Source organism: Vanessa tameamea, chromosome 26 (assembly GCF_037043105.1).
Source record: "Vanessa tameamea isolate UH-Manoa-2023 chromosome 26, ilVanTame1 primary haplotype, whole genome shotgun sequence".
NCBI lineage: Eukaryota > Metazoa > Arthropoda > Insecta > Lepidoptera > Nymphalidae > Vanessa > Vanessa tameamea.
The window spans coordinates 6,808,641-6,822,616 of record NC_087334.1 but is presented as its reverse complement, the minus strand read 5'-3'; the positions used below and the strand labels follow the sequence as shown (position 1 = coordinate 6,822,616).

Genomic DNA, 13,976 nt, shown 5'->3' with positions numbered 1-13,976 from the left:
GATTTAGTTCCGTAGAAGTCCGCCAAAGGACCAAGAAGGCAATTGTTTTTAATAACTAAGGGTCACATTAAATAGGTTAATGACTTGTGGAGATCAACTTGAATTTTAATTTACTATATTCCTTCATTGCATGTGCATGTTAACGGTGGGGGAATTAAAGGTTAACATAAGCAATAACGATTGAAATGACGAATGATGATTAAAGTGCTTGAAAGTTTAGCTAATTAATATAAAACAATATAAAATATAGTTGGATTTAAAAAATGATAACTCGCCTCAAAGTGATAAAACAAGAATTGTTTTTATTTTATTGTTAAGAGTCATCGGACACACACATTCATTGTTATAAAAGTAATGTATACTAATTATTTGAGAAATCATTTCCAAGCGAAAAGTGACACTTGATTTCCTAGACTGATATTTATTAATCGTATTTCAGGATCCCCCTTCCAGTTCACAGTTGGTCCCCTTCGGGATTCTGGGTCCCATTTAGTAAAGGCTGGAGGCGCTGGCTTGGAGAGGGGAGAGGCTGGTCGTTTCAATGAGTTCAACGTGTGGACCAGGGAAGCCGGAGCCGGACAACTCGCCATCTCGCTGGAGGGTCCCAGCAAAGCCGAGATCGACTTCAAAGACAGGAGGGACGGATCGTGCGACGTGTCGTATAAAGTGGATGAGCCAGGTTAGTTTGTATTTCGGTTCATATGTATGTCTGTTAGGAGTATTGTAGTTTCTTTGATTTATTATCGCAAAATGAGCCATTTGATGGTAATTACATTAATTCGAGACATGCACTATTTGTTAAAAATACACTGTCGACTACGGAATCTAAAATTACTCTTATGTTGTTATTCTGGCTCACTCGCCCCTACTAAGCTAAATACACTGGCGGTAGAATACGCGCTACTATGGTAAAAGTTTCAACCGTCTGTATGTATAAAATAATGTTACAACTAATAAAATTATTTTGAGAGTTCAGGTAGAGTTGGAAAGCATAAACATATTGTGGGTATCACACGTAAAAAATGCATATACAGATTTAAAGTAGATGATTTATCTTAATCGCTAATAATAAAAACAAAACAATATATATCTTATGAAATCAATTTTGAGTTTATAATAATATAGCTACCTGTCCTGGTCTCTCATGGATACAATAGGGGTGATATTCTCGGCTTTCCTCTACTTTAGTATGCATGTATGCATATAAACATTAATATTGAATCACTATGTTCATTGATGAAAACCGCATTAAAATTAGTTCCTTAGTTTATGCGATCTAAACATACGAACGTTTCCCGACGTTCGTATGCGACTTTGTTTTATCTAATTTGTAGACATAAATAATAAACAAACGAAAATTCACGGAGAAATATAAAATATATCAATCTAATATTGAAATTGGAATAGCTTTATTCATATACATATTGGACGAAAAATGTCATAATATGGATGATAAAATATAATATCATGTTATGTCGGATCAAGTCGACAATAACCGACAATAACACGGAGTCGAATAATTCATTCCGAGGCGCTTTATCGTCCCCGGATCAGCAAGTCAAATGGCCCGCCGCCCCCGCGGAGCCACACTGAACTGTACACTATAAAAAACCACATAAACACTGAAATGCACTTCATAAATAAATCGCCGGACTTGTTCCTTATACGACTGCCGACCACGCCCCCCGGCCGGCGGACCAATGCCGGCCGGCTTGACCGCGGCCGCGGCGAAATTTACTGCGAACCATTTTGACAGATCGATTTTTTAAATTGTTTTTCTTTTTTTAAAACGACTAGCATCTCCAGGTACTTTTTTTAAACGTGATAATAGCTGTCGCGTTTTCGGTCAGTGATTACGCGAATTTACGATATTCGTTTTTGCTAATGTCCGTCATAACTCTTTGGCAGGAGTTCGGGTTTTGCGCGGTAATTTTATGAAGACATTTTTAAATGTTAATCCATTTATAATTGCTTCAATCATTGGGTGCATTGTTTAAAATTTAATTTTACTTTTTTGATCGTTGACGTTTGTATAGATGATTAAAGACAATAGATTTTTTGTCTATGTCCGATTCTGTTTAGTAATATTTAATGAATTATGCAATTTAAATACAGTTTGTAACAATTACCGACGTCAGCTGCAAATAATCACTGTTTAAATCGCGAGGGAATGATAATATTAGGCTTGCTAATTTCCTCGTTTGCATATAACTAAAGTGTATTTAATACACATACTAATGGCATTTTGAGTTCATTGTCTTAATGTAATTTAAGTGCGCGATTCCTCGAATATTCCTTTCTTGCGAACAACATTTTTATGTTGTTATATTATTGTATTTAACACAAATTAAAATTCTTAAAATATTATTTTTATTGCGGCAAGTCTTAAAATTATATAAGCTGAATTTTATATAACTGTATTATAATTTAACTTACAGATAATAAATAAATAATACAAATGAATAAATTTATTAAAACGTTATACTTTTACTTTCCCAACAGTTAAAGTAATTTTCATACAATTAAATATACACTTACTTTATAAGGACATTTAATAAAATATAAATTAAAATTATATTTTTATTAAACAATTACGTTTATTGTCCGAAGTAATTTTCATTATATTTTTGATTGAACTTCCGATATTTTTAGAAGAAATAATACTTCCAAAAATTTCTTTTTTGAATGGATACAAAAATGTAGATAATACACTATTTGAACATGTTTATTTATTTCGTTTTGCTAAAAAAGTATAACACCGGGTACGATTAAATTGAATGAAGTACAATATTGCAGGAATTAAATGTTTCCATAAAATTATAATTTCGCAAAATCCTTTCTTAGCACCTCCAATGCGATAGGTCATTGACCTTTTATATTAAAAAAATATTAACTAAAACTGTGTATTTGTCAATATTGTTTATTTTTTAATTTAATATATCGTGTGTATTAATAATTATAAAATTAGCGGGTGGCTCGAATTTACACAAATGGATTCGAAGTCAATGATGTATCTATATGTTTGCTTGCAGCTATGTATGTATATCTAAATATACCAGCAAATTGACAGTTATAGTTATAGCATATAGTCTATGAATAATTATAACAATAAATAAATAAATATTGGACAACATCACATACATTACTCTGATCCCAATGTAAGTAGCTAAAGCACTTGAGTTATGGAAAATCAGAAGTATCGACGGTACCACAAACACCCAGACCCAAGCCAACATAGAAAACTAATTAACATATTCTACATCGACTCGGCCGGGAATCGAACCCGGGATCTCGGAGTGGCGTACCCATTAAAACCGGGGTACACACTACTCGACCACGGAGGTCGTAATAAAGTAACTGTGTCTCACTCAGGTAATGTAATAATTACTGTAACGAGTACACCGGTTACCACGGAGGTCGTCATCCTTATCAAAGTAACGTTATCCTTATCAAAGTTAAGCGGCCACAGCCAATTTAAGAATTAGCAAACTACTAGGAATTTAATTATATAGCAACTTGAGCTAAGGGAAGGTGTGGAGCTTATCATTGTTTATTCCGGTATTTATATATCCGATGAGGCGATTCAACACGACAAGGCATGCTACTCACGGCGTTACTTGCTTTCCTAGGCTCAGAAATGTAAGACTACCTTCATAATTCCGAGGAATTTCTTTATTATTTCTTAATGACTTGTAATTTAATATTTATTATCTTGGTCCGGTTTTGATCTAAGGGTCTTGAGATCTGTAGCTTTGTAAGCGAGCCACTAGATCAACGATACAGCTGATAGAATTGCCTATGAGCCAAAATACAATATTTTTTCTTTTTTTTTCTTTTATGATACATATATATTGTTTAGATTATTAAATACTTAAACAGTAGAAATATTAATAACAAACGAAAATATCTTTAAAAATGTCGCGCAACACAGTAGCCGGTTAAAATATTCGGTATCCCGAATTGAATTCTAAACCCGTTCGGACGTGACATTCCATCATAGTGCGATGTCTCCTCTCCGGTGATTTTGTGACTTTTTTCCGCCACAATATTCGACCGGCGGTCAATTAAAATGACTCTTAAACACCAGTGGCAAGGAATTCCGCTTCTAAACTAAATTTGTCCGGGTCCATTGTGTTCGTTTCGACAAAAAAAGTCGCACGCATCCGACAAAGAAGCGGTCTCTTTTTGTTGGCGGATACTTCATAAGTGTATAGCGAATAGAAATTTCTTAGTTATTTGATGGAATAATGACTTAGTTGTGATCGTTTTGTTTATGGATTATATTTTCGATATGTTTTTGTTTTATTGTCGCGAACGCATTCAGTTCTACAAGCAAGTTTTGTCACTGTAACTTGTTATATGTTAAGAGTTACGCCAGCCGTCGCGTTTTAAATCGACTAATATGTAGACCATTAAAAATGCAATACATTTGTATGTACAATTTCAAAAAAATACTTTAATATATGTTTTGTTTTGATTCGCTAAAAAAAGTGAAAATTTTAATTTGATTAAATTAAAGCTATATTTAAAACACTTCTGTAATTGATCCAAAAACTGTTTCTTAGTTTGAGATCTAAGTTACGAAATTAAGTTTAACTATAAGTTTTATAAACCATGCGTTGATGAATCAGGCATCACTTTCTGTCATATCATCTTTATACAGATTTAGAAAGAATAAGAGCTTATTACTGTTATAATAACAGGATACGATATTAGAACGCATGCAACGATTGCAGGTTCAAACCCAGGCAAGCACCACTGAATTTTCATGTGCTTAATTTGTGTTTATCTCTATCATCTCGTGCTCGGCGGTGAAGAAAACATCGTAAAGCATGTGTCTAATTTCTAATTTCAACGAAATTTCCACATGTGTAACCAACCGACATTGTAGCAGCGTGATGGAATATGCTCCAAACCTAGTGAAATAGACAATTTATCGTACAATTTCTAAAAAAATATATACTAGTTATAATTATTAGCTTAAACATTATTTTTATTATAAAGAGGGCGATATCGTGATATTAGTTAGCACATAACGACAGTGAATGACTCGTTGCGTTAAAATTCAAACATAAACAACTATTTACCTCATTGAGAATTTTAATATTCGATTTATAAAATATACATCAATATTACTCTAACTCTTTCACTCCTCGACCGATCAAAAACAAAAAAAAAAAAAGAACCTAAAACTTTCTTTTTAACATTTCTATGAAAAAGATAAAAAAAGGCTTCAAACTCGGGCACGGCGCGGGCGCATCGGGGCATCAAAGAGGTTGAATTCATCTTACTCATTCATTTATACGAACATTTCTGAGGACGAATTCTTTATAAACTGCCAATGGTCGCCGATAATCTTAAATGATTATTAGCTACTCCTGTAATTATTATTATTATTTAGAATTTGACAGACGACTAAATGGCACACATTATGGTCAGTGGTCACCTCGGGCCATAGAAATTGGCTCTGTTCTCTACACTCTGTATCTAAAATGTTATATGCCCATTCAATGATACAATTATTATAGACCAAGAGATAGTATGTCAAAAGTATACAATTTCTGTAACGCCAAGTTTATATTTCACCAACTACCAGAAAATAAAAGAATCTTTATAATAAAAATAGTATATAATACTTGCCGGTTCTTCTCGGTAGAATCTACATTCCGAACCGGTGGTAGCTTTGCTTTAAGTAGTTTGTTAAATGACGATTCTAAAGTGCTTGTAAAAGCCTACACGAATAAAGTATATTTTGATTAGATTTGATTTGATTTGAGTAATTTTCCTAAGAAAATGTATTTTATTTATCAACGTTGATTAAATAGTACTTATTAATTCGATATGTGTTTCATTGATGATATAATTCGACCATCGAAATATGGCGAATACTTGTAACAAAAACAAAGATTCGGTTATCATCTCCTGGTCTATTACTTTACGAAATCGAACACAATTATTTAAACAGAAAAGCTTTTTAATATTATTGTATTTGACGATAATTAAGTATCCTTTATCATAATAACCGATTTCGGCCTAAGCAGTCAAATTCGAGATAGTCTGGTCTGGTTAATATTTCTTACAGCGCCGTTGTCTATGGGCGGTGGTGACCGCTTACCATCAGGTGGCCCATTTGCTCGACCGCCTACCGATAACATAAAAAAAAAATGTACGCTGGACATATAGTGCAAAAGTCTGTGCAAATACACTCTCTAACACACTCAACGTGAGAAAGTATATGAGAAATATTATTTGCAAATCAATATTATAATATATTTTAATTATTGTTATTTAAAAATTACAATAGATATTAGTTAATTACAATTATTATTAGAGCCGAGATGGCCCAGTGGTTAGCGCGCATGCATCTTAACCGATGATTTCGGGTTCAAACCCAGGGCACCACTGAATTTTCATGTGCTTAATGTGTTTTTATAATTCATCTCGTGCTCGGCGTTGGAGGAAAACATCGTGAGGAATCCTGCATGTGTCTAATTTCAACGAAATTCTGCCACATGTGTATTCCACCAGCCGCATTGGAGCAGCAAGGTGGAATATGCTCCAAACCTTCTCCTCAAAGGGAGAGGAGGCCTTAGGCCAGCAGTGGGAAATTCGAATCAAAATATACTTTATTCAAGTTGGCTTTTACAAGCACTTTTAAATCGTCATTTAACAAATTATTTAAAGTTAAGCTACCACCGGTTCGGAATGTAGATTCTACCGGGAAGAACCGGCAAGAAACTCAGTAGTTACTCTTTTTCAATATCTAAAAATACAGTCATGTTAGTTAAATACAATTATATATGTTATGTCTCCTGTCTGGAAGTCAACAAGCATTAACTCCACGCTTTTTTATCATCAATATACTTTTGTATCGAATAATATGCCTTCTTTACCAATGTATTTTTTACAATTGACTTGAATCTATGAAACGGCAAAGTTAAAAATGTCTGCGGAATTTTATTATAGAAGCGCATACCTTGCCCCAAGAATGATTTATTGACTTTGCGGAGTCGGAATCTGATGAAAATTTACAGGCTGCTAATGTAATCATTAATTATTATTATGTATGTCGAATTATAATTTTAATCGAATTTATATCGATTTATTTTAAATTAATTAATTCCACACATTTAATTGTAATAGTTAGTTGAATTAAATTTGATTAAATTAATTATAACCTAAATCGGAGAGCTTAGAGGGCGGAGTGGCTAAAACGAATAATTAAAATAAATTACTTCATTGATTACTAAATATAAATTAAAACGTTTTGTTAGGGTATATATGTCATATAGTATAAATAATTAATATATATATTTCGGTACGTGTAAGGCTTGTGTGTTAAGTTCCCGCTTTATTTTGTTTTTAGAACACACGTTTAGTCTATTTTTTTAATAATTAGTTTTAATTTGTGTACGGTATTATACGTTACGTATAGGTAATAAAAGTCTTAAAACTCGAACACACGAACGTGAAATGTCAGGTGTGATGTGCGACATTGATTATAATAATAATTATGACATAAATGGAATATACGTAACAAAATGGCTTATCAACATAAGTCGGTTGTCAACATTTGACTAGTGATAAACGAATCTAATTCTTACAGAATAACAGTGCATGTCACTAATATTAAATCTGCATATAAAGTTGTTTTAATCGAAATTTTATTTTTGCTTATTTCTAAATGTGAATTTCAAATCAGAATTATCGGTATTTAATCCACCAACTTCTCTACGATGAACACTAGAATAATTTATGATACACTAGCGACCCCAGCTTCGCTCGGGTGTAATTTATTAATTTAATTATTATTAAATATAATTTACCAAATCGAAAATTCATATTCCAAAATATTTCTTACTAATTATTTTAATAATTATAAAATATTTAATTATACTGTAATATATTAAATGCAAATAATAATAATTCACATAGTTTATATGTCCATGTTAAATAACACAAATTAGGAAAATTAATACTAAGCCGTGTTCTGTGTTTTAAGATTGCGATCTTTGTTTGAGTCAGCTAGTATTTCTTGTATATCGTAATATTCCATTAGTTAATTTGATGTGCAATACACTTTTTGATATATCATATTGTTGTTGATGATTGTTACTCTGTACTCGTTCTGAATAAATAAGCAAAACCTTATCCCAATTTACTTGGGGTCGGCGCAGCATGTCTTCTTCTTCCATACTTCTCTGTCGGACGTCATCTCACAAGTAACATTCTTTCTAACCATATCGTCTTTCACACAATCCATCCATCGTTTCTTTGGTCGTCCCCTACCTCTATATCCATCCACATGCTCATGACCTTTCTCACAACATGGTCCTCATTTTCCTCGCTATCCTGTAAATCAATCAGCAGACAATCAAAGTTCTCCCAAAACTTTTCTTTCACGCTCTCCTCACAGCCTGACTGTGGTGCATAATATAAAACTCTATCTATATAAAAATAAATAATTCTTACTATATAATACATAAAATCTATATTTTGTAGTTAATACGTTTCAGTTCTATTCAACGTATAAGAATTTCCACCAATGAGATAAAGTTCTAATAGGATTGTGATCACAACACGTTATATAAGACAAACATACTATTTCCTAATCCGGTAGTATGTAAACTTCACCTGCGAAGTAGCAAAAAGCGGAATGATTTTTTTTAAACCGAAAGTATAATAAGAAACAAGAGGAAGCGGCCGGGACATCGAACCCGCAACATGTCAATACCTCCGCTTTGCATGAGGGCTACATCATTATTTGTGGATTGGGACGCGTGCCACCGTATTCGTTTAAGTATTAGTTAACAAATTATTTCAAAGAGACTTTTTCTAAGCGAATAATTATATGGACCATTTTGTTTATAATTAATTACTTTGTAAGTAATATATTCTAGCGCCAAGCAGCGATAATTATTATTGTTGTATTCTGATTTGAAGGGTGAGTGAGTATCTACAGATACAAGAGACGTACAATCTTAGTTTCCAATGTTGGTGGCGCATTGGCGATGTGGCGATGTGAGTAATATTTCTTGCAATGCAAATGTCTATGAGCGGTAATGACTATTTACAATTAGGTATCCGATTTGCCAGTTTATCTAATAGTGAACAGTTGAAGAGTTGTGAACGGTGCCTTTTGATTTAAATGTAATGGATCAATTTGATTTAAATAAAACATCTCAAATTTTAGCATAGAATAACATTCGAACCAAAGATGGATCATGAATATATTGTTTATATAATTCTATTATATCGTCAAATAAGCCGTAGACACTCGTATCGTCTAATAAGACCCTGTTTGAGTAACAATTGAACACAGCCTTACTTTAAAGCGTTTAGCGTTTAATGTTAATTGAACATAGATTTATCTCTTTTACTCATTATAGATTTGATATTCAAAAGAAGACCATAACATTGTTTCACTGATCACCCTGTCTTGGAGAATATAAAAACATTACTTATAAACAGTTACTTTTTCTTTCTAATCAAAAATAAACTTCTGTTTAACAAAACAGTGTCACTGATCCCAAAACTAGTTGAAAGTACCAAATACAGCGTGCTCGAAAAACAAAAAAAAAAAAAATACGCAAGATAATTTTTTGTCCAATCAATGAAAAGTACAACAAAAAAGAATTCTCTCATGTAAATAAATCTGTAACAATATGCCCTCCACGAAGTTTGTATGTCCATACGTAAAAAACTATTCGAGAAAAATTTAAATTTCCACCAGCAGAAGAGATATAGCCGCCGTCGTTAGTCGGTTATTCAGATCGAGTGACGTCTCCTCCGTAAAAACCTCGTTTCTTGCAATTCAAATCGCGTTTTTGTACGGCTTTTTTCCAATTTTGTCGGTTTTTTAGATAGGACAGATAATTTATAGGGCATGCGAGGAAAGGATCGAGTTAGAAGTAACATGCGGTTTGATTTCTTTCTCTTGTAATAAAATATAAATTAATTTGTTACAACTTACTTTTAGTGATGTCTTTATTTCGTAGTTTTTTTTTTTTATAAAACATCGTTAATTTAAATTTATTTATTTGCAAAGCTGTATGTACATAATTGATATTACATACATAACTGAGTTCAGCCACGACAACTATACGATGTTATGCATAACTATACTAATACAATATTATATAACAAATAATGTAAAAATAAATATTGATCTTATGTATTTACTTAAACGGTCAATCCTCAGAAGCGGACTTAATGAAATTTGGAATGAAATAAATTTGAACTCTAAGTAATTACACAGGCTACACTTTTAAGCCCAACACCTGACGACTCCCACAACGCGAGCGAAGTCGCGCGTGCTAGTATATTATATATATTATTACGTTTATCGTTTTAATTGTCAATGCCATTAGATTATATTCCATCTCGCGACTGTAAGCTGGCGAGAGATTCTGGACGGTGACTCAATTTACAATAAAACGTATAAAATCTTTTGGTTCGTTAGGTTAGAGTTTTTATAATTTAACTGAAATTGATTTCGATATTTTATAATCTAAGGAAAAATAACGCGTTAAATTGTAAACAGTATATTACGGTTCACAATATTTCGATAGTTTACAATCTTGAGAGATATATAATCTAACGTCACCTAAATTTTTACGGTGTAATAAGTGGAATACCGTCGATTCATCACGAGACTGCAACTATAGGTGCGATTTAATTGAATTTAGCATAGTTACTCCTTTTACTAAGAAAGGATTTTTGGAAATCGACTTTGTATAATTGGATCCGTCTGAAGTCGGAACAGCAGCTACTCCCAATACAAAATTATATATAAAATAAAATAATTCCAGTATTTATATCTACTATCCCAAAAATCAATCAAATTATGCAATTATTAACCAATTAAAGCTTAGAATTTTAAAATTTTTAAAAATCGAACGAGATACGGACCAATTGGAATATAGAAATAAGTATTAATTTTAATAGCTTATTTAATTATATTAGAAACTTGAATCACTTAGATATGAATGACCCCTTTAGTAATTATAAAGTTATTCGATTATATTTTAAAATTTATTAATATTTGTGAAATTACATGTAATTTATAAAGCACCTATAAATGATTAGATACGATCGATTCTAATATAATTCTAAGATAAAGTGCTTTTATAAGTGCACGATCGTGTATTTAGAGGTAAATTTCAAAGGAGACTTGCCGCATATTATAAAAAAGAATCATTAGCACGAAAGGTTATTAATATTGTATTTGAAAAACATAAAATTATTTATATCTAATGTAATCTATGATAAAATGTTAACAATTTAAAAAATATATAAAAAAATAACTATGATTTACCTTACACAGGTGAATACCGCATTGGGCTCAAGTTCAACGAGCAGCACATCCCAGACTCGCCCTTCAAGGTGTACATCTCTCCAGCTGTAGGCGACGCGCATCTTCTGGAAGTAGCTCAGTTCCCAGACTCAGCTCAAGTGGATAAACCTACACAGTTCTACATAAGGCTCAACGGCGCTAAGGGCAGTTTGGATGGCAGGGTTAGTATTGTGAAAAAACAGGGTTCTCCAAGTCAGCATCAAGGGCCGGTTCTAATTCCTTTAATAATTTTGAGGCTCATGTCTAATTCGCCATAATATTATGGTAAAGTTTCCACAGTCCGCAAATTTCCGTGTTCCAGTTGCGGTCCAGTGTTTGAAAATCTATCGTATCAAAGTTCACATAAAAAAAATTTGATTTGATTATCTTCAATAACTATTTGAAACTTCAAAGAAAATTATTCAATAATTAATATGTCTTCATATAACCTTATATATTTTCTTAGATATTTTATATTTAAATTGAAATATCATTCGTATTTATTAGCAAGATGTCCTTTAAAGTCTAGGTAGATTTGCTCTGCCTTTGATCAATCGTACAACTTATACAAGCATAATTTTATCAACAACATAAGTACCGAATAAATGTAATGATTACGAATAATGATATTCATATATTCCTAAAGGTCGCCCGCGAAACTTCGCATTTATTCAAAAGAATATTTCGACACCTATGACAGGTTTTGTTTTGATTTCATTTCATTGTAAACCGCAAGTTACTCATCTTGGAACAAAACCTAACCTTATTTAATTTTTTTTATAGTCACGCACTCTAAAATTAATTGTTTGTTCGTAAATTGCAATCAAGAATCCTCTTTACTATTCTGGAACTTCTACGGCTGGAGCTCTTCAAAATGAGACCATAAGTGATTTTTTACGCGCAGCTATCTTCCCATAACAAAAATCGGCTACGATATTTATATATATATGTATAAGATGATAATTTTACTTGAAATAAATGTTTTAGAAAATTCTCTACAGAAAATTCGCTACAGAAACGTTTGATAATTAACTAATTAATTTTTATAACAAGAATTGACACATTGTAAATTTTTATAATCACAGAAATGATGAACCACTGCATTGGACTTAAAAATCGATTGTTTACCTAACACATGCACAATATCTCAAAACTAGACGTAAAGACGTCTTTCCTTGCAATTTTGAGAACACAATGACTTATACGAAAGATATGTTAAAATTTTAAGCGAATCGTGACAATAGTTGAACAGGACTAAATGTCTAACGTTAGAAAAAAATATTGTCAATATAACAAATGCATATTTAAAAATTATTTTTCTTTATCTGTATAGAGTCCGCGAATCCCCGTTCGGACAGTATGTTTGCCAATAAGCGAGGGTCAATATGATTTATCGTGTGAACATGATATCCGTCCAGGCCGTCGTATTATTAAAGATTTATGATAGATGGACCCGCGTTACGTTTGGCGTAACATCGCTCAACAATTGTACTTTTATTTGATAAACCAAAGATACTGTAAGCGTCTTTTAAAAACAATGTCTTTCGTATTATCTCATAATTCTTTAGATAAAGATAAACATCCTTTTTAAAGATATATTATCTCCTCTCTTTTATTATTTTTTAAAATAAGTTTTGCTCAATTGAATTACAAACTTTTTTTTTAGTTTGCTCTGTAATATTCATGAATATAATTTACAATTTAATTTTCTTTTAATGATTTTAATTGAGATAAACATCTACATGTCATTGACTCACGTCATTGACCCGGTGACAACAATTAATTAATGAAATCGTTAAAAATAAACCTACAAAACTTTCTTTTTCACTTCCCTCCGTTACAATTTCGCTAACCGTATGTGATACATTTGCAACACGAGACTTATAAAAAAACATTAGGACGTATGTAATCTTCCTTTGCTTTCATAAATCAAATTCAACTGACAAAACGTCAATTGTCGGATGATTAAAAAAAAAAAAACAAATAAGAACTCTTTTGCTAACATTCTAAATTTAATATTTGTTTTTGTGCACACTGGTGTTATACCTTATTTCTTTGGAAAAAAAATTGTAATAAAACAGGCTGACCGCACGTGACCGCCCTCAGCAGCATAAATCATAGTCCAGCTTAATATTTTATAACTCCGTACGATGAATACTGGCCGAAGTTTCACGATGTGTTATAAAAATTAATATGGTAACAGTTGCATTGTTTCATAGTTCAGGAAAAAAATTCAACAATGATTTATCCTTCGGCCTTATTCTTGTAAAAATATCTAAAGTTGTGATGTTACAACTTGGATATAAATTTACGAATACATAATTAATCATCGCTAAAAGAATAATATTCTTTTGAAGATTATTATTTTCATGTTTATCAAAAGCGAACATTCTGAATACAAAACAATCTTACTTTTTGTCGTCTATACTTATTTTATAAAAGCGAATGTAACTCTGTCTGTCTGTCTGTTGCTCTATTGCAGCCAAACCATTGAATGATGAATGAATGAATGAAGGATATAAGCTATTTTTTATACGTAACACCTGACGACCAAGCCCTAACATGCGAGCGAATCCACGTGCGGCAACTAATATTATATGGAAAATGTAAATGTGATTTTAATCATTTTCTTTTGTTCACA

General features: G+C 32.0%; 1 protein-coding gene across 11 annotated transcripts in view; it reads left to right on the top strand.

Moving 5' to 3' along the window:
• Positions 1-13,976, top strand: part of LOC113393859 (filamin-A) — a 90,127-nt gene that overhangs the window by 65,452 nt on the left and 10,699 nt on the right. For all 11 annotated transcript variants that reach the window (XM_026630968.2, XM_026630964.2, XM_026630965.2 and 8 more), the window contains 2 exons: positions 440-679; positions 11,327-11,517. In XM_026630968.2, coding sequence (XP_026486753.1) covers positions 440-679; positions 11,327-11,517 — 431 coding nt within the window. The remainder of the gene's footprint in view (positions 1-439; positions 680-11,326; positions 11,518-13,976) is intronic.